General features: G+C 43.3%; 1 protein-coding gene across 1 annotated transcript in view; it reads left to right on the top strand.

Annotated features, from left to right (window-relative positions):
* The first annotated feature begins 33 nt into the window (after positions 1 to 33).
* itga8 (integrin, alpha 8) overlaps positions 34 to 20,405 on the top strand; it is a 36,889-nt gene continuing 16,517 nt past the window's right edge. Inside the window, exons 1-15 of the mRNA XM_031852522.1 lie at positions 34 to 296; positions 597 to 727; positions 3,368 to 3,468; positions 3,547 to 3,670; positions 4,986 to 5,047; positions 5,480 to 5,525; positions 7,491 to 7,616; positions 7,754 to 7,798; positions 9,301 to 9,344; positions 11,067 to 11,123; positions 11,322 to 11,374; positions 11,458 to 11,663; positions 14,842 to 15,039; positions 19,052 to 19,097; positions 19,263 to 19,370. Of these exons, the coding sequence (XP_031708382.1) occupies positions 103 to 296; positions 597 to 727; positions 3,368 to 3,468; positions 3,547 to 3,670; positions 4,986 to 5,047; positions 5,480 to 5,525; positions 7,491 to 7,616; positions 7,754 to 7,798; positions 9,301 to 9,344; positions 11,067 to 11,123; positions 11,322 to 11,374; positions 11,458 to 11,663; positions 14,842 to 15,039; positions 19,052 to 19,097; positions 19,263 to 19,370 (1,541 nt within the window). The 5' untranslated portion in view covers positions 34 to 102. The remainder of the gene's footprint in view (positions 297 to 596; positions 728 to 3,367; positions 3,469 to 3,546; positions 3,671 to 4,985; positions 5,048 to 5,479; positions 5,526 to 7,490; positions 7,617 to 7,753; positions 7,799 to 9,300; positions 9,345 to 11,066; positions 11,124 to 11,321; positions 11,375 to 11,457; positions 11,664 to 14,841; positions 15,040 to 19,051; positions 19,098 to 19,262; positions 19,371 to 20,405) is intronic.

Genomic DNA, 20,405 nt, shown 5'->3' with positions numbered 1-20,405 from the left:
CTCTCTCTCTCTCTCTCTCTCTCTCTCTCTCTCTCTCTCTCTCTCTCCTCCAGTTCTCTCTCATTTTTGGGGAAATAGTGCGCATCTGACTGTTCTGTGGGGATGGAGCGCGTATGTGACTGTGCTTCCTCCGCTGGGATGTTTTTTCTCGGGGTGCTGTCGGTTCTGTGGCCGGCGCTAAATGGAGTTTTGAGTTTTAACCTTTACGCAGAACATCCTACGGTTTACAGAGGACCCGATGGAAGTTATTTCGGCTATTCTGTGGACTTCTACCAAGCTTCCTCCGACAGCAACACGTGAGTGGCAACATCAGGACTGAAGTTGTCCCACCAGGGTCCTGCAGAGTTATACTGTACCTGTACATCTAGTTTAACCTGCCAAGATATGCTTTACAGTAGACTCAGTAGAATAGAATTGAATCCAAATGATGTGGGGAGAAAAAATATAACACTGTAACGGGATTCAGATTTCTGCTGCACAGAGCAAACCAGAGTTATGAACAGAAAATAATATTTGAATGAGAAAGTGCAGTGACTGCACAAGTTTGCATAATGCATTGTACACTTTCCTACTTGTACCTTGTTTTTTCTTTTCAGGATCAGTGTATTGGTTGGGGCTCCCAAGGCGAACACCACTCAGCCCGGCATTGTGGAGGCTGGGGCTGTCTACTACTGCTCCTGGCCTGGACTGCCCGACAGCTGCAGACAGATACCTTTTGATAGTTCCAGTGAGTTACCTGAAAGCTTTTTCAAGTTTTTTCATGTCACGGATCAAAATATATTCATGAAAGACCTCCTGAGGCTCCCACCGGGTTTAAACATGTTCCATAGACTCCTGTTTTACATTATTTTTCATTGTTTTGTGTCCTTTTTAAGTCATAGGTGGCCCCAGATGTTACTCCATCCATTTGGAACCAGTTTTGTAGCCCGTGTGTACGTGTGTGGATATGAGTTGGCACATGTGCTGTTGGATATAAAAAGAGAGATAAGACATGTGGGTCTCATCAGCTTCATTTAACTAAAAAGGTGGCTGGCGGGTTTGCTGGTACAAGCCTGCATCAGGTTGATTATGGTTTTCAATATATTATCATCAAGGTTAACTGTCCAATCAGCCTGTGTTTGTGCGTCCAATGTCTCTGATGCACGCTTTTCCATCTGAGTAGTAAGTGTTTGTGCACGAGGTAGAGCGGGAGAACAAGTGAGAGAACGAGAGACAGGGGGGGGGGTGGTAAACTGTATGCACATGGGAATTTAGTTCCCCTTCAGAGGAAAGGGGGATTGGGTGAGGTCTGCTTTTTATTAGATTTCGAAAATGTATCCCTGTCTTCTCTCTCCACCCCTTGTCTCTTTCTCTCGCTCTCCATCAGTCAATCCCTCTCTCTCTTTTTGTTTTTCGAGGGGGGGGGGGGTTGTGAGGACCACAAAAAGAGAGATGCAGAAGAAGCTGATCGTTTGTCCCACATTTAACTTTGGTGGAAAGTGGTTCGAGCTGCAACGAGTATTCTAATTTATCAGACAGGATTCTGAGAAAGTTTCAAACATACATGAACATTAGATTAGTGTTAACAGTATCAAAAGCTCAAGTTTTAGTTAGGAAGTTTTACGTGAGGATGGAGCTGTGGCAGCAAGTGATACTCACGTAAGGATTTCAACAGATGACTGTCATGTTATACACGCTGCTGTGTGCACATGCATGAATATGATTGGATGTTTTGCTCGTCAGCTGATGTATAAATGAGTTGCTGAAGTATGAATGAAACTGCTGATAGCCGATCAGCTGACCGTGCAGGACATCATTGTTCTGCCTGAACTAAAGAAAGGCTCCATGCAGATGAGGGTAAACTTCCAAATGTGAGGATCATTTTCTAGTTTTTCCCTAAAGTTAATTATGTGTTATTTTTCCCAAAGGGCTGAGTTTTAGTGTGAAGTGTTTTGGGGAAAATTTCAGGTCTGTTGGATATAAGAGTAAACACAGAGGAGCAGATGTGTGCGTAGTCGTGTGTATGTGTGTATCTATATACACTAGAATGGGTGTGTGATTGATGACAGTGGCTACGGTAGATATTTCGAGAGTTACAGCACACCCTTTATTACAGGTATAAACCAGACTCATGCACACTGTTAAAAAATAGCAGCACGAGTGGTGACCATCTGTGTGCACTGTACTGGGTAATATCCATACATCAGCCTCACATGTGACTGAGCATGTGTGTGTACCTGTGTGAGCTTGTACGGCTTCAGTGACGTTATGCAGATGTATGAAGTAGGGCCAGTGCCGCGGGGTATTTTGATAGTGATTGGATGTCCGTGATTAAAAAGAAAGACACCTGGTCTCTTGGTTCTTCTTGCTGATCAATTGCTTTTTTAATCTTACATGCATCTTTCATAGAATTATTTAGAGAAATATACAGAATTATTTTTTTACATTTCTCTTTTCATTCTTCAGAGAAACTTAATGAAGCAATATCGCTATTTTCTTAGATACGTCCTTCACATTCAAACATAAATCTGAGAGCTTCACACTCCAGCCAGTCCTCTGCTGTGGCCTCAGAGCTGTGGCCTTTTTTTTTTTTTTACTTGTCCTGGAATTAAAAATAACTTTTAAGACCCTGGTTTGTTAACCTTTCGGTCTATAATATGATGAATGATGCATTTTCTTACTTATAAAATATATATATAGTAGTGATTTTTCTCAAGATGTTGGAATCATTTATATAAATGATGATGGGGACAAGATATACATTTACAAATGTATTTTAAATCAAATTAACTCAATAACAATTCACTGTACACCTGCTGTTATGCATATATCGTCTGCCTTTATATGCATGTGCTTATTTAAGTGTGTGTGTGTGTGTGTGTGCATGTGCTAAAGGAAGGTGTTTACAGATCTAAAGAGACCCAGATGGTCTTTAACAATGCTGGAAAATATCTACAACAGAGCAAAGACACACATGCACTCACACTAAATCTAACACTTTATTGTGAGTCGGCTGGGAAATGCTCATAATGTGCACATACAACCGTGTGTGTGTGTGAGTGTGTGTGTGTAGGCTCAGTTAGAGTCTTAAGTGTTGTTATACTTCATAGGAAAAGCTTTAACTGAAAAAAAGCCCCCAGCATCCTGACAAATGTCTTTTCTGGGGACCAAATGGTGTTTTGATGTTGCTTATAGGCTTGTTTAAGACTGTTGCTGTTTGTTCTCACTTATCAAGGACAAATGCTTTCCACTCTCAAAGGCAGAGCTCAAGTCCGGGATCCACATGACCACAGTCAATATCAGCTTTTACTGGTGTCATTATGAAATGTCTCTTTCATTCTCTTTTTTTTATGTCTTATCCACTTCCCCTCTGTCTCCGTCTCTCCAGATAACAGGATGATAAAGGTAAACGGCACCAGAGAGCCTCTGGAGTTTAAGTCGCACCAGTGGTTTGGAGCATCTGTCAGGACACACAAAGGAAAAGTGGTGGTGAGTGGTCATGACGCGAACTAACATCCAAAGTCAGTATTTCTTTAAATGGGAATCAGAATTGTATTTGTTGTGCAGGCATGTGCTCCTCTCTACCACTGGCGGACAGTGAAACTGAGTGGGGAGAAGGACCCCGTGGGGACCTGCTATGTGGCCGTCCAGAATTTCAGCGCCTACGCAGAGTACTCACCGTGCAGGACCAGTGAGTCACCGTGCAGCCTCGTCTCCAACTGTCTCCAACTCCCTTTGGCTGGCCTCCATCCTCCCTTCCATTGGCACAATATGGCATAACGTTTAAATGAGTTGCACTGATTTTTCCTATAAAACATAATATCTAGGCCTCAAGTTTAAAGGGTTAGTTCCCCCAAATCACACACGAAAAAACATTTCTCAGTTCCCTAGGTAGGTAGTATGTAGCCATGCCGATAGTTTAGGTATTATTCCTCCAGGTTTTGATATCTGTCTCTGAGATTCCATCCTCCACCCCACTACACTTGAGGTGAACGTAATTTAGGTTTTGTCATTATATATTTAAACAATTTAACAGCATACATCTTCTGTGTGCCTGTTTCTCAGGATAATCCACAGACTTCACCGGGAACACTTGTCATTGAAATGACTATCTACTGAAGAAATAGTCCCAATGACAACTGTTGATAGCGTGTTTTTAAGATGTTTTTAAATGTTTTTTTACAAACAAACTTCCGTTACCTTCTACTGTATTTGCGTGGCAGCAGAAATCTCAGATGTATACTTTAAAACCTCGCCAATTAAACTTCTTTCTGTCAACGGTTCTGTAAATGAGATTCATGGGATTTTCCTAGACCGCTCCCTTTCTTCATCTCCAGTTTTTTCTTTCTCTCTTACTTTTTTGCTGTGATCCCTCTCTCTCTGTATCGTGATATGAGGCACCAGCAGAGTATGATAAGGAGAAATGGAGGCTATCAGGTGGCACATCGTAAACAGCAGATCAAACACAGCCCTTATCGTCCTCTCCATCATCTGCTCTGCATAAAAGACCTCACTGTTCACACTTGCGTATACTCCCATACACACAGTTTCATAGTTTCACTCCCTCAAGTGCTTGAAGGTCGTTAAAGATCTCTATTTTGTTGTTTATGTCAGTTCTAACTAATCTAGACTAGAATAATCACATTGTAAATTCAACTGTTCTCAAGGGGGGAATAACACTGCAGAGGTAGTATTCCTTTATTGTGTCTAAGTAGGATTTTTCTGCCTCCGACAGATGTTTTGCTTCATCTTAACATGAATCTACAATCACTCAGACTATAACAATAACTCACTTTTTGTTTATATGTGCACGTGTGTCGCATAATTAGTCTTCCCCTCAGGTTGCCTCTGAAACGGAGAACACTTTATTATGTGCACATAAGTTCTGTTTAATGCAGTAGTTTAATCAAAAAACCCATTTCAGTGGTTCTTTGTTCCATAAAATGTATATTTTTAACAAGTACGATGTTTTTATAGTGTTTGAAAGGTGTTTGTGTGTTTTTCAGATGATCCTGACCCAGAGGGACAGGGCTTCTGCCAGGCTGGTTTCAGTGTGGATTTCACCAAGGTAAAGATTGTAGCAACCATCGTACATACCTGCACACATCTTGTCTACTGACAAAGTGCAAGCAGAGGGGTTTTCTTCACACACAAGACCCCCCTCTGAGATTTATGGACACTGGGAAGATGAGAGCATTTTGTCCCTAGAGGAGCCTCCCCTCCTGATGTGACCCATCGCCTCTGAACACAATAGACCAAACACACGCACACACACATACACATTCTTTCACTGTATAGTCAATGTGAACTGTGACCTCTGTCTCATGGTCCAACTCTACCCTCCTGTACAGGAAGTTGTCATTCTCTACAGGATGACAGCAGGATTCATATGTGCGCACATCCATACACAGCTACACACGTTATGTACCCCGGTAGCCTCAAACAAACACACACAAACATCTGTCACGTGACTAACCCTAACTAATTGTATTTATTCCAGGAAGGAATGCTGGTGGTAGGAGGACCTGGAAGCTTTTACTGGCAAGGTAACTGCAGCAGCAGTATGTAAGCCTGTATTTGGTTCCTCTTTGCAATGATTTCATAGATGGGAAGGTGTTCAAATGTGGGAAGAGAATGTAGACGAGTTTAACAGTCAGTCAGTCCACATACACACGCATGCACGTGGACACACTTGCCAAATCTGCAATTTCATTACAGGGGTCTTACGTAGGATAAGGTGGAAAGAAATGTGTCTCTCTCTTTCATTGCAGCTTTTCATTTACTTTTTCCCTCCATTGCTTGCTCCTTTACTTCATGCAGCTCTCTGTATGTAACAGTGTAACAGGAAATGGGTGTTTGGGCTCCGTAATGAGCTGATCGGGGGGTAATGGAGTGTAGAGGAACTGCCCCTCTTCCCCGTGATAAAGCGCAGAGGGGCTTGGAAAAGCTTCAATGAGAGGAAGAGGCTCAAGAGCAAGCTACGGGGTTGAGAAAGACAGAGGAAAGGTGGGGAGGATTTAAAGACTGATAGAGAAAGAGAGCAGGGAGGACAGTGGGAGCGATAAAGGATTGTTAAGGAGATGATAGAAACATGTTGCAGCGTAGGGAGGGAGAAAGATGAGGTGAGGGAGTGAGTCGGACACAGAGAAAGAAGAAGAAAGATGGATCTTCTGCTCGATTAAAGCAGTGCTGAGGTCAGCTAGCTTGCTGGATATGCAGGGCTAGTCAAAGCAGAGGGATGAAGTGTCTTACTAGGTGGAGTAACAGCTAGATTGTGTCAGAGTTCAGCTGTTGAAGTGTAGCGCTACTCCCCCAACTCCAGGTGCATCAGTGTGTGTGTGTGTGTGTGTGTGTGTGTGTGTGTGTGTGTGTGTGTGTGTGTGTGTGTGTGTGTGTGTTATCCGAGTATAGTTTAGTTTAGTAAAAAGGAGCAAGGAGACAGTTGGTGATAAGTTGCACAAAAAAAAAGCCTTTTTCCTTCATTTGTAATGCCCATGTGTCCCTTCACAGCAATTTATTTTTTTAGAAAAGAAAGATGGAGCAAGAGGTCAGAAAAAAAGGGAAAAGTGCTCCAATTTTTTAAACATAATTTCGGAATGTTGTTTGGCATGGGTGCTGTTGTTACATATGGTTAAATAATAAATGCTCCAACATACAAAACCGCTCTACACAGACATCACAGACGGCCTAATGGACTGCTCCCTCTCTGTGCCCTCAGCATAGCAAGGCTGGCGGCCTCCAGTTAAAACACTTCCTCCCAATGTTTATAAAAGCACTCAGCCTGGATTTTATAGCTTCTAATATACAACGATTATCTTCAGCCTTCAGCCTGAGTCATCATAAAAAAAAACTCTTTTATATACAATCTTGATGTCTCTGGGTGTAAAGGACACTTCAAATTGGCTGCAGTGACTTATGTGTTAACAGTTCGTAACACGGTGTCTCATCAATCAGATAGAGGTTTAATCATGAGTTGATATAGTGATATGTTATTCTGGGAGACGAACTCGCAGCGCGGTGTGAGAGAGAAGAAGAGGGAGAGGGGGTGGAAGAGGAGGGGAGGGTTAAGAGGGCACATTTTCCTCCTTGTCAGTGCATACACACACACACACACACATATTAAGAAAGATTTATGGAAGGTTCATTGCGGCCGTAGATAAAATCATTTGTTTGTTTGACCTCTTGTTCAACAGCAGAGGAAGGGTGTTGTTTGTGCGTGCTCACCTATATTTCAAAGGCGTTTTCTTTACTATTTTTCCAGCTATTCCTTTGCCAACGATGTGTTTTCGCTTTCCTCAGGGAAGACTTCCATGTGTCGTTCGCTCTGTGCATCTTTCATGGAGGGCAGATGGGTCAGCTCCAGCAGGTTTCTTTAGCAGAGGGCAGCGGCGCCCCTTTCATGGGGTCTGAGCTGAAACCACTGGCCATGAACAGATGTGACTCTCTCACCCTGAGTGTTTGTTTTGTATTTAACTCTGTGTGTGTCTGTGTGTGTGTGTGTCTGTGTGCAGGTCAGGTAATGACAGCGGGCATAGCTGAGATACTGAACGGCTACTCTTTGAAGGCAGTGCTAAGACGGGTTCCAGGAGAGAAACACACTCGAGCTGCTGAAGACACACACGACGACAGCTACCTTGGTAACATGCATTTACAAAACAAACACAAAGTGACAACCGTTTTAATCTAAATAGTAATTATACACTACATTACACACATCACGTACAGTGAGTTAATGTAGCCCACATGTCATCATGTGCAACCAATTTCTCTCTAGGTTACTCTGTGGCAGTGGGGGAGTTTACAGGAGACTCCGAACAAGGTGAGAAAGCCAACAATTCATTACAACTAACCACATGCTGCAGTAGAGAAATCCCTCACTAACAACATCAGCAGCCACACTGCAACACCGTCTGAAACGCTGCAACGCTCGACACTCTCTTTGTGTTCTCTCTCCGGCTGGATGCCAGGGCCACTGTGAGGGGTGTTAAAGGGTGAGCGATAGGCAGTGGACAGCTGGGTGACAGTGTCTTGGTCTGAACTCAAAGGCAGTAATGAGAACCGTCTCTGTATGTCTGGGTCGCGACCCTGAGGGGACAGGACTTTGCTGATAAAGGGATTTCCTCTCCCCCATTTTGACTGATTAGAATGATTAGAGGCAGACTCCGCAGACCCCTTCAGGTCCAGAGTGGGTCGGCAATCTTTTCTGGACTTGAAATATTAGGTGGAAAGACAGGCAGGCACGCACATACTGTATCGTTTGATTAAAGACGTGCAGGTGGGGAAAAGTGCTCGTGAGTTCATCTTTGTTGAACCTTTCAAGTGAAAGGCCAAAATATAGTCAGTTATGATTACTAGAAGTGTACAAATCGTTTTATTTTACTTAGATCCACCTATATACGCACTCTGGTGACTTGCCAGCAGTGTGGCTTTTTGATTCTCATCTCTACGCGAGCTTCAGGTGCTGCTGACGTTCATTCCCATGCCATCGGTTTGTCAGCGCTACAAAGGAAACGCAGAAGTAATTCAAAACAAAGCTCGGCTCTTTTATTAAAGAAAATATGGAGAAATAAAATGTGACCACTGTCATGCTACAACATTTTTTAAACAATTTAAATCATTTTTTATTGCTCTTTCTTCAAACACTGTCATCACACACTCACTCTTCTGTAGCTCTGTCACACACATGAGACCCTCCTCCCCCAACGCCACTTCAGCTTCCCATTCATAGTTTCCTGTCTATCAGAGCCTCTTTGCTAATCACCGTTTAGTGGGATCTTTGTGGGATAGCCTTACGTTTACATACCCCCATGCCAATCCCGCTAAGGCCCTGAATGCCCTCTGGCACAACACATGTCAGTGAGTCTTAAAGTGAGCTTTAAGAGGTTACACATGCCTGTTGATGTGTTATGTTGTGGTACGAAGCTTATTGTCATTAACTGGTCGTTAGTTCTGAGTGAGGATGGAGCTGGGAAGTCCTGGTTTATAGGCCTCGTGGTTGAACCTTTTGGGTAAAGCTGGAAGGCAGGAAGAGGGGACCCTGTCTTCTCTCTCTGTGTGGGTGTCTTCTCTCTCTGTGTGGGTCCCTCAGATCGTCCCTAGAAGTCCACTGCACCACACTCATCAATCAATACACAAGCACAGAGTACCCAATCACTCAGTGTGTTCTCAGCAACACTTGGCCCTTCTGACAGGGTGGGCTGGGGAGGGGATTTAAGGGTTCAGGCCTTTGAGACAAACCTCTGATGAGCCCTTTCTTTCTCTGTAAGTATTTCTCACACACACACACAAGTCTGATTTTGTCTTTGTTTGTATGTTTCCCAGAGCTGATAGCCGGAGTCCCAAGAGGAGCACAGAACTTTGGATATGTGAGTATGAACTGACAAGTAAATCCAGAAATTAAAAAAATACATTTGTTTTGTCATTCAGCAGCAATAGCATTGTGACAGACTGGTGACAATTTAAGAAATGGAGTGTCTATTTGCACCCGGGTGAGAATCCCACAGCAGCTATTTACATTTATTTATTACATTTACATCCATCCATGTTCAATATGCTACTGAATTTAGCAATAGGTAGCGGGCTGTAAGGCTTTCTAATTAATGCAGATGTTGCGTTATAGGTATGCACCCAGTGTGCAAAATACGGGCAGTGAGAGGGGGTCCGAGACCCCTTGATTTACCCTTCAGACCCCCTGAAAGCCTCAATAGCAAAATTTCGGAGGGGTCATTAAAGTCATAAGAATAATTTGTCACTTGCAATTATCGCTAAAATCTCTTTTAAAAGCTCACCACTGACCAGCAGTTTTCATTATTCAATTTAAATGCGTTCAACGATAATCTGCTCTAAAACCAAAACCAAAATATTTTTGACAGATGTTGTTTATCACTCCAGTGTGTTTTCCAGATACTTGTAGACTCTTTGCCAAGGAAACATTGGCGCCATTTTTGGTGCCTTATGGTGAAACTTGCATGAGGTTTTTCTTACTTCTGTATTCTGTATCTGACTTACTTTTTTTTCTGCCATCCGTATGCTATATAAAAACCGGCCATTTTTGCAGATGTATGTGTGGCAGTCTATGATCTGAGAGAGATAAGAAGTACAGTGTAGGCTCTTTGTGCAGACACACGCACACAATGAAGTCATCTAGAGTTGAGCTTTTACTGTACACATACGTATCTACATAGATCCCAGAAATAATGTATATGCGTCTAGTGTTCTCTTATGGGAACATGTCCCTAGGGCTGACAGTGTCAATCCTCCCTAATGACACACAGCTTCCGCTGCATGTGGAGGGCGGTGACCCCACCTAGCCCCACTAACCCTTCTCCACACACGACCCCTAACCCTAACCTGCAGTGCAACCGCAGGACTAGCTACACTGCACACAAACTGCAACCGTGTGTCTGGACATTGTAGCCGGTGCGAGGATGCTCCTTGTAAAGAGGGCTTGCAGCTCGCAGCAGGGGGAGTGTTATGAGGGATGCAGGTAGGCCATGTTAGAGGCCTGGCACTGGTGTAGCTGTCAACCCAGATCGGGTTTCTTCTGTGACCAATCTGACAACTCAGAGTGCATGAAGGTTAACGTTAAAGCTAGTGATTCAATATTTGTGTTTACACATCATCCTCTGTCTGTGTTCATATCCCTTTTTAGTATGTCTTTGAGACATCTGTGAATGGGTCAACGTGCATCCTCCTGCGTCTGTGTCTGTGCGTGCGTGCATGTGTGTGTACGTGTAGCCCCCCCGGCTGTCTCCATGTGGTTGTTATTTTAGGTCTTATGAAGGAATTCTCAGCCTCCCCCCTCCGTCTCTCCCCATGACCGGGGTTAGGATGGGGGGAAGGAGAGAAAGTTGAGGGGGGGGAAATGGTTAAGCCACAAAGATGATGATGGTGGGGGAGCTCAGAAAAAAGAAAAGGGGTTTCAGTAGATTGAAAGCTTGTTTATGCATTTTTTTCCCAAAGCATTCTGCATGTGCCTGTTTGTCAGACTGCTTGGCTATGTTTGCTCTTGGAGTGTTTTGAGGACAAATTCTGGTGCTTTATTAATCACACTGGATTGTATCTGACATTCTGTCTGCTTGTTTTAGGTGGCAATGATCAACTCCACTAATCTGTCCTTTATCCAGAACTTCACGGGGGAACAGGTAGGAGCATTAACACAGCCCGGCCACAGTCTGTTATAGTGCAGGGCAGCATATAAACCACTGCACCATGGGCAGCATGGATTTTCTTCCATTTTTGAATGAATTCAATTTGAATGGGTCTATAAATTAAATTAGATGTGATCATGTATTGGGTTCATGGTTGAAAATACTCATGTTCCTTTCTTGTCTGTTCCTCAGATGGCCTCCTATTTTGGCTACTCGGTGGCTGTCGCTGACCTGAATGGAGATGGGTAAGTAGAAAATGTCCTTGTCACTCTGGACACGTACTCTCTTCTGTCTTTCGCAGCATTGAAACTACAGCTTATGTCCCCAGGACCGACGATGTGCTGGTTGGAGCGCCCCTCTATATGGAGAGAGAGATGGAGAGCAAACCCAGAGAGGTGGGGAGAGTGTACCTGTACCTGCAGATGGCCCCGCTCACTTTCTCCAAACCTGTTGCACTAACCGGCACACACACCTTTGGGCGCTTCGGCACAGCTATAGCACCCCTGGGAGACGTCAACCAGGATGGATACAATGGTATGCTGAAAGGATAAAATGCAGAAAGAGACAGAGAAGAAAGGGAAAGATGAGATAAAAAGGAAATTGAGCCAGATGAAATTCATCTGAGAAACAAAAATATGCAAGATGAGAGAGACAGCAAAAAGGAAAAAGAGAAGGAGATGAGAAGATTAAACAAAATAATTTCATATGTTTTATGTGGCAGTACGTGAACCTCTTTCTGTTGTACTTGTCTGCCCATGTGCAGCTGGTGTCTCCTGTGCCTCTTGGACTGTTTTGTCTCTTACTGAGGAAAGCCTATCAGATGCTGCTGCTTGAGAAACTTTAAGCTCTTCAGCCAATCAGGAAGTGCGGCGATGAAAGGTTGTCTGCGTGAACTTGTTTCCTCCTGTGATGATCAGGGATAAGGCCATGTGTGTGTAAGTGTGTGCGTGTGTGTCAGAGTTATTTTTAACCCAGCAGATGTGCCCGGAGATAAAATCATCTGGGAGTGTCTGTCCGGCAGCCCGGAGTTCATTCCTCTTCAATGTGTTTGTTTTATCGTCGCATTGATTGGGCAAAGACACAGGCACACACACACACACACACACACACACACAGACCCCGCAGCCTGCAGCCCAAATGCTCCATGAAGCTACAGCATGTCTAATGCTGCTTTTAAAATGAATGAAGTGATGCACATCTGGCGCTCATATGACATCAGTCCCACTCATTTAAGTTTTATTTATTCATGGACAGCCTGCGTCAATGTGTGTCCCAACCCTTTCAACGCTTTAACCGTCAGATCATTAACCATTGGATCAATACTGAAGCTCTCTCTGGCCTGAAACATACTGTAAATGACATCAGGCTGTCTGTCAGGATGTGGCTGTCTCTGAGAAGGAGATGGAGCCTCTCTGCCAGCTGCGGTGATATGCAGAGAGAATACTTGTTGAGAGTTAATCTAATGAGTACAAGTCCATGTCTGTGCATGATTTCATTATTCTGCATTACGGCGTCACCATGGAATCATTGTAATCAGGGTTTTCAACAGCATGTCAAACTTCTGTGCTCAAGTATACCTGTGCCCTTGTGTTCCACCCGTGCATAATGACTGACAGATCTCTCGTCTGTCTGTGATGACACTGAGACTCACTGTCCTTCCTCCTCCCATAGCAGAGACCTCATCACTCCATTTCCAAAATTCTTCATATAAGCAGAACCATACCCATGTCCTCTCATCTTTATCACTTCATCCCAGCTGCAGAAAGAAACCTTAAAATGTAGCTAATTCAATTTGCAATGTGGCTTTTTTGTTTTTAAGTTGTTGTTTTTTTATCAACCAAAACGGGCTGTCTGTCCCCATCGCTCAAAGCGTCAGCCTGTTTCTGTCTGTGAGTAACAATCTCCTACAGTTTTGGTCTCAGTGATCACAGTGGGTGTTCAGCTATTGTGCTGTGGATGTCTGCATTGAGTGGGATGCTGTTGAGCAATGCCCATGAGGGACTTTCACATTATTTGAAGACTTAGTAAGATGTTTTTTTACAACAGCTATTCAGTTATGTTCACATACTAACGCATAGACAGACAGACTTACGCACACACACAGGCTCATATATACACATCCATACACACATGGTTGCATTTATATTCTCTACCCCACAATCTGCTTCATGTGGAACTAGTTGTTTAGGCTGAGAGAGGGGGGGTCCGGAGACAAACAGGATGTCTAGAGGTGTTTGGACAGTTACAGCCCCGACGGATAGCTTACTTTTATACAGAACAGTGCAATGAGTGGACATTAAGAGGTTAAAGAGTGAACAACAAAATCAGTTTGCATGGTAAAATTTAAGACTTGTCATATCAGAGCAGGTGCTGTATGTTAATTGCTTTATCTCTGTTTTCATGTAGCCTATGTCGGTAATCTTACCATGAGAAAAGGGATCCTACATAAAAAACACATTTTTGGGCAAAGTTGGAAAAGTTTTCAGGAGGTTTAAAGTTATTGTTCAATGTTCATGTGTTTTTCACTTTCCTACCAAGAATTCGATGAGAAGATTGATACCAGCCTCATCCAGGAAGTATCGAGCCAGAGTCGAGAGACAATTAGCTTAGCTTGCTAATTGTTATATATCGTAGTTATAACGCAGAAATTTCCTACTACTTAGTACAATGGTTCGCCTCTCAAAGTCGGAGTTCCTACTTCACATCCATTTACCCCAACTTCACGAAGAAGCAATTGTCTTCAGTTACACAACAATGAACGTGCCAGAAGTATGTGGAGGCTGCACTGTTCAACTGTGTGTACAAAGAAACATTAGTTTATCAGCCATGTTTTTTTGTTTACGTTTGGCATCGTGCACCTAGAACCCTTGGAGGCAGTGTGCGAAATACCCGGTGGAGTGCCCCCCCCCCCTACCTAGAGCTCCAGCGTTATGCTGAAGTCTTACACAGACAGTATACAAGATTTAATAGATGCAAGCCAAGGCAATTTACTATTCACACCTTGCACACACTTTACCAAGGCTAATATTGTTAACAATAAGGCCATTCACACAATAACCACACAGCAGCTATACCCGACAACACAATCCACACAGCAAACTCGCCTCTCTCGCTTTAACCCGACTCGCACACTTTTACCCGACACACAGACCTTGGCTCTTTCTCTTCTCATTGCCATCCTACTATCCAAACAGAGGAGAAACGATGTCCTGCTTTAATCCAGGTTCTCACGAATGACAAAGGATCAAATTTGTCCAAATGGGGTTTGTTTAGGTCTACAAACAGAGAAGCGAGAACAGGCTCTCTTGGAGCAACCTGTTGCAGCTCTGGTTGGCTGTCTCATTTACGGCTATAAAATCTTTTCTCACAATCACCATTAATGTTTGTGAATAAATGTTTTCAATTTGAATAATGAATACTGTTGGACATAGTAGTCTAAGCTTTTAAAATACAATTGCAAGTGATGCAAGATAGAATGTGGTAACTAATTAGTGAGGTTTAGAGGCCAGACAAGATTAAGCGATGAGTGAAACAAAAGGAAATTAAAGAAAAGAGGTAAATGATCATGCTGACATGGTCCGCCAGTGCAGGTAAAGGCCAAGCTCTTTTCCTTGTCTCTTTTTTTCTACTTGTATGTTTTCCACTGATTCTCTCTCAGGGGAGCCCTTACCCTGCTGATGTCTAAACCATGCGTATATGTGTCATCCCTAAGACGTGGCGGTGGGCTGTCCGTTCGGAGGCGAGGAACGTGGAGGCAGAGTATTGATCTTTAATGGTAACAGAGACGTATTTACGGGAGGCCTGACGCTGAGCCAAGAGCTGAGAGCAGCCGGGACCCCCAGTGGCAGCTTGCCTGGATATGGATTCACTCTGAGAGGGGGCCAAGACCTGGACAACAATCAGTATCCCGGTAAATACTCAACAGATCAATCCTTCTCCACTCAAATCCCCGTGTTATAATCAAAATTCTTTCTCAGACTTGCATTCCTTGACTTTTCCATTTTCCTTCCAGCTCCTCTCATTACAGCCTCCCTCCTCTTCATTCTTGACCTCCACATTTCATGCCCCCCTCCCCATGCTCTTCTCCACTACCATCCCCTTGTTTTCCTGTATTGCTTTCCTCCTCTACTCTGGTAAAGTCATCAGTCAGAAGAAGGGGGGTACAGGGATGAGTGCCAATGTACTGCTGCATCACCCATTCTTTAGGGATTTATAGAACTAAAGAAGGAGAGAAAGAAAGAAGTATAGTAATACATTCGCCGCATGTTCAGTCTGCCAGACCTCGGCCCATATCCCTAAAACTATAAGCCAAAAATGTAGCATTCAATCAAATTACATGAAGGAAACTCATTTTACTTACTTTACTGGACACCTTCAATGTCTGACTTTAGAAAAACATTAGAAACCTCATACAGTAACAATCATAAGAGACCTGAAAGTCATTTTTTTTGTTTATGTACAAGAGTTTTTAAAACAGAAAAAAAATCTATTTGAAACAAAGCAGGTCTGTAAAACCACAGTTTTACTACCTAATTTTCTCCCTAATTTAGGGCCACTCTGCTCAGCATTGCTTTGGCTTTGTGCTTACACAGATTAGGCTGAAAAGGAGAATGTGTTTAGTTTTACCTATTATTTTCTTTGCCCCCACTCCCTTTCCTTTTCATTCTGCTATAATAACATATTTCTTCATTCCACAAACAGGATATCAAGGGACACACACAGGAGAACACACACGTTCACATGTGTGGCTTGTGATCAGTTTCACTGGCAGCTACAGAGTGTGTGTTGAGCATGTGCCAGGCTCCAGGTCAAAGCTGGACCCTGTGCAGACCCACCGCAAATCAGAGATCTCAAATTAAAAACATTGTACTGTAAATACACACACACAGGGGTTACAGGTTGAAACTTAGGCTGGTGGAGGAGGAAGTGGAGTAGCAACTCATGGGTGGCATAGCTTTCAGTCAACACACACACAAAAGAACATGCCGCGCTCGTGTCGTCTGTCATTAGAGAGCTGGCTGACGGAAGTCAAACACACACACACACACACACACATAGAGAGTGCCGTTAGCAGGGTAGTAAAGTCACACTGTTCAAAGGAGCCAGAGATGTTTGATCAGTATTATGAGAGGACTGCACAGGCGTCTGGGGGGGCCTGCTAAAGCTGCCATGTGCTCCCATAGAAGTTAAATGTCATTAGTCTACTGCAGGAACAGAGAGAAGGAAGACATTGATGAAGCTTGTTTTCCAAAAAGATTGTATCACAGTCATTTATGTTTTTATTTGATAGCTTAGTACGAAAAGAAAGGTGGAACACTTAAGGTCTGCAGCCCAGAATTAAGCTTCATTAAACTACGGGCAACTTTGGTTGACACAGAAGCAGCACTGCGTTGATGTTTGATGCAGTGTGGTTCAAGCTAAAGGCCAGAGTTAAGGTTAGGGTCAGCTGTGTATCGGAAAGGGGTCAGATTGCCTCAGGGTGCATTTGAGGTCCAGCCAAGAGGTCAAAGGTCAGAAACTGACAATGTTTTACCTGTCAATCACACTGACTTGCTAAGAGAGCCACAGACACAGAGACGTGGCGGGGTTGGTGATTTGGTTGTGGTGGTGTCGAGAGGTCATTAGGTCGGTGAGTAGGTGTAAAATGTATGACTGGACTCATGTCTACTCGTATTTCTAGCGGTCATCTTTATTTTCAGCTCATTCTGGATGTGCTTTGTCTTTTTCATCTTAAAGAAAGTAAAAAAGAAAGTTTTTGAGTGTTTTTGGGGGGGTTTTGCAAATGTTTTGTTCCCTCAGTATTATAATCACATACACCACATTTACTTTTAAACAAAACCTACTATATTAGTCAATCCTAAGAAAATCCTGTCTGCAGTGTGAAATATGTGCTTTTCAAGCCAAATATGAAGTGTTGAAAATATGTATTATAGTTGGCAAAATCCCACACGTGCACCCAAGAATTAAGAAATCCTCCATTTCTCTCTTAAAACCGCCTACTTTTCCACCGAGTGCCATTGACCTTTGGCATTTCATCATGGAGGCCAGTCCCCTGCAGCTAAACAGGCAGTCATGGCAGGCAGCCAGTGACAGCTTGACAGTCAGTCTAAACGCGGGATGGAGGTTGTGTTTTCACAGCCCAGGACAGACACCAATAGCTAAAGCAGCTCAGTTACAGATGATACCTGCACCTAGACCTGCCATCAATGAGCAGAGTGTATATGAGAGTCTACGTACTGGTGTGTCAGCCCATTTGTGTGTGGGTATGGTTCGGTGTGTCTCTATACACACACACACGCCCACACTAAGCTCAAATCAACAGTGGTAGGCAAGTTTTCCTGTGCGTAAGGAAAAGGGATTGACATGAAAAGGAAAGTGGGCCGTTATTTGATTTAGCCCTCGGTGCAGCCATGCACGCACTCGCACTTTCACACACACACTTAACCCCAAAGGTGCCCTGTCCACAAATCAGTCTCATGTCATGCAGCGGTTTTGAAAGCAAACAAAAGAGTGAGGATAAGGAGTGCAGACAACCACTGTATTGAAGCTATGGCAGGAGTGGAGTTGGATTTCCTGGTTACACAACTCCAACAGAGGGATGGACAGAGGAATTTGGATTGGGAGTGAGGTGGTCCCTCTCTGTCGCTCCCTCTGCTGAAAACACACCTTTGCGTCTGATGGCTTTCACAGATTGCGCTGTAAAGGCCAAGCGCGCTCTCGTCTGCCCTCCCTTTTCTATCATTCCCCCTTCCTCTTACTGCACTCTTTTCCCCCCTTTTCCGTACCTCTCCGGCTGCCCCACAAAACCCACATCTTGAGGTCCTTTCTTTTTGCAGGCTTTTCGATACAGCACACACACACACACACACACACACACACACACAGAACCACATACTCACATAGCGACATAGCACACTCCAGGGAAAGAGGGACAGGGCCTAAATGTTTAATGTTGTGGTTTCAGGGGGACTCAGTGACTGCAGCCAAAGGCAGAAACAGATGTGCTTCTCTCAGATTCAATTAGTCCCTTTCTTCTTAAATACGCAGGAGAGGAAAGACACAGCAAATGACAAGCAAATTCTACAAGAGAACACTTCCACCAGCTTAGTTCAATCCTGCATGCAGCAGGTTACCACAGATAGTTACTTCTAGTTAGTAATGCTTAGCAATGCTTCTTAAATGTGAGTATTTAGTGTTGCTCATAGTTTTATGTCATTGTAAACTAAATAAATTAAATTTTAGATAATTTTCATGGCATTTCTTTACTTTTTTTCTCTCATTATATTGGCCAAACAATTAATAAAGTAATCATAAAAAATAATAACAGATTACTTAATAATGCAAATAATAATTAGCTTCAACCCAACTTGCTTTTCACTGAACGGCATGAGGTTATTCTGTCTTTCTTAGGATCACACAACTTAGTTTTGCTGCATCTGGTTGTGATGGCTTGTATCCATTAAATGCCTCTCCTCAGTTTCACATTGTTTTAATCAGCACTTGTATGTGTGCATATCTGTGCGTGTGTGTGTGTGTGTGGCTTTCATTGGTATGTGTCCCCTAACCACAGCCATCAAACACCAGGCTCTATTCTAAACTCATGAGAGCCAATTAACAGTGTGTGTTCATCACAAAACCCATGAAAACAAATAAAAATCACATATAGATGAGATCTGTTGCTGCTTACAATTAGGAGCTGTTGGGAAATGTTGCTTCGTGAAATGTGATTGGAGCGATGTGTGAAAGTAAAAGCATAGTGAGTGTGAGTGTGTGTGTGTGTATTAAACGTGAGAAGTCTGTGTTTGATGAAGATTACTGGAGACCTTGAAATCAGTCCCATCTGTGGCTTTCTTTGAAGCTCTATTCCATTCTCTCTCTCTCTCTCTCTCTCTCTCTCTCTCTCTCTCTCTCTCTCTCTGCAGATCTGATCGTGGGGGCGTTCGGAGCAGGCGAGGTGTCGCTGTACAGGTAAGAATGAACAAGGCGTTCTGTCTCATTCTAAAATGCTTCTCAGTGTAGATTCACGTTTGTGCTTTTCCTGGAAGTCTGTGAGACTTTTAAATGTCTCTTGTGTCAGATTGTGTGACAGTATGTGTGTGTGTTTGACTGTGTGTGTGTGTGTTTCGTGTGCAGGTCTCGAGCTGTGGTGTCCGTGGAAGCTGCGTTGATCTTGACTCCCAGAATCCTAAACCCCGATGACCGACAGTGTCACCTGCCTCAAACAGATATCATGGTTACCTGGTAAGAAGGGCATGCTTAGGTCGATTTTAATCTTAACGACGCTTTTGCAAGATTCAATAAAAAACTAAATATATATTTATGTCAACGAACAAAAACTTGTAGAAGAAGTAAATGTACATAAGTGACACATGATGACTTTGGAGTACCACTGACAATTTAACAAACAAAAAGTTTTCCCAAAGAATTTATAATAGATTGTTTCTTTGTAATGTTCCTCTAGCTCTTCACCACATTCACACTTTTTCGTAATTGCTTCCAGCCGTGTGGACTATCCTCCACTTCCGGTCGGCATTGCAGCGTCGGGCAAAAGCGTCCATCAATGCCACACTCAAAGTAAAGCTCAAATGAAAAGTGAAATCTTTGAGCATACTTATTTAGTAGATTTACTCATGTTAACACTCCAGATATTCTTAGTTTCATTTGTTTGCAGTTTTTGGAGACAGACCTTGTGTGTGTGTGTGTGTGTGTGCATGCAGGTGAATTAAAGCTAAAGGGATAAAAGTCATAAGAAGTAGAAGGCTAATGAGGCCCACTTCTGCGATGTACCACAAATCATATTGCTTATACAGTATCATAAGATGATATGCGGTATAAAGTATGCGCATTCACAAATCACACACACACCGACAGATGTGACGAATATTTCACCCGCTGTGCTCTAGACATCTACCATCAGCCAAGGTCCGTTTGTCCGGGTGTCTAGTGCAATGATTTAGAAGTACACTGAAAAAGCATACTCATATAACCTGGAAATAGAGATTCATGAGACCCTGCTATTAATTTAAAACAGCATAATTCTATTTTGATTATGTTATTGTTTCTGTGGGTAGCAGGCTGGCTTTGAACAGTCTGAGGGGGTGTTTAGTTGAGGGGAACGAGTCTAAAGGTTCCTGCTGCTTCGCCACAGTCTAGTGTTGGTCCAAAGTTATTGGGGCTGAAACCTCTGATTATTAGTGTGTTCGGCTACATAGTGTGTGTGTGTGTGTGCGTGTGTGTGTGTGTGTGTGTGTGTGTGTGTGTGTGTGTGTGTGTGTG

The sequence above is a fragment of the Anarrhichthys ocellatus genome, unplaced genomic scaffold (assembly GCF_004355925.1).
Source record: "Anarrhichthys ocellatus isolate YVR2014 unplaced genomic scaffold, GSC_Weel_1.0 scaffold13, whole genome shotgun sequence".
Classification (NCBI taxonomy): Eukaryota; Metazoa; Chordata; class Actinopteri; order Perciformes; family Anarhichadidae; genus Anarrhichthys; species Anarrhichthys ocellatus.
Note: the sequence above shows the minus strand (reverse complement) of the source record. Positions and strands in the feature narration are given on the sequence as shown.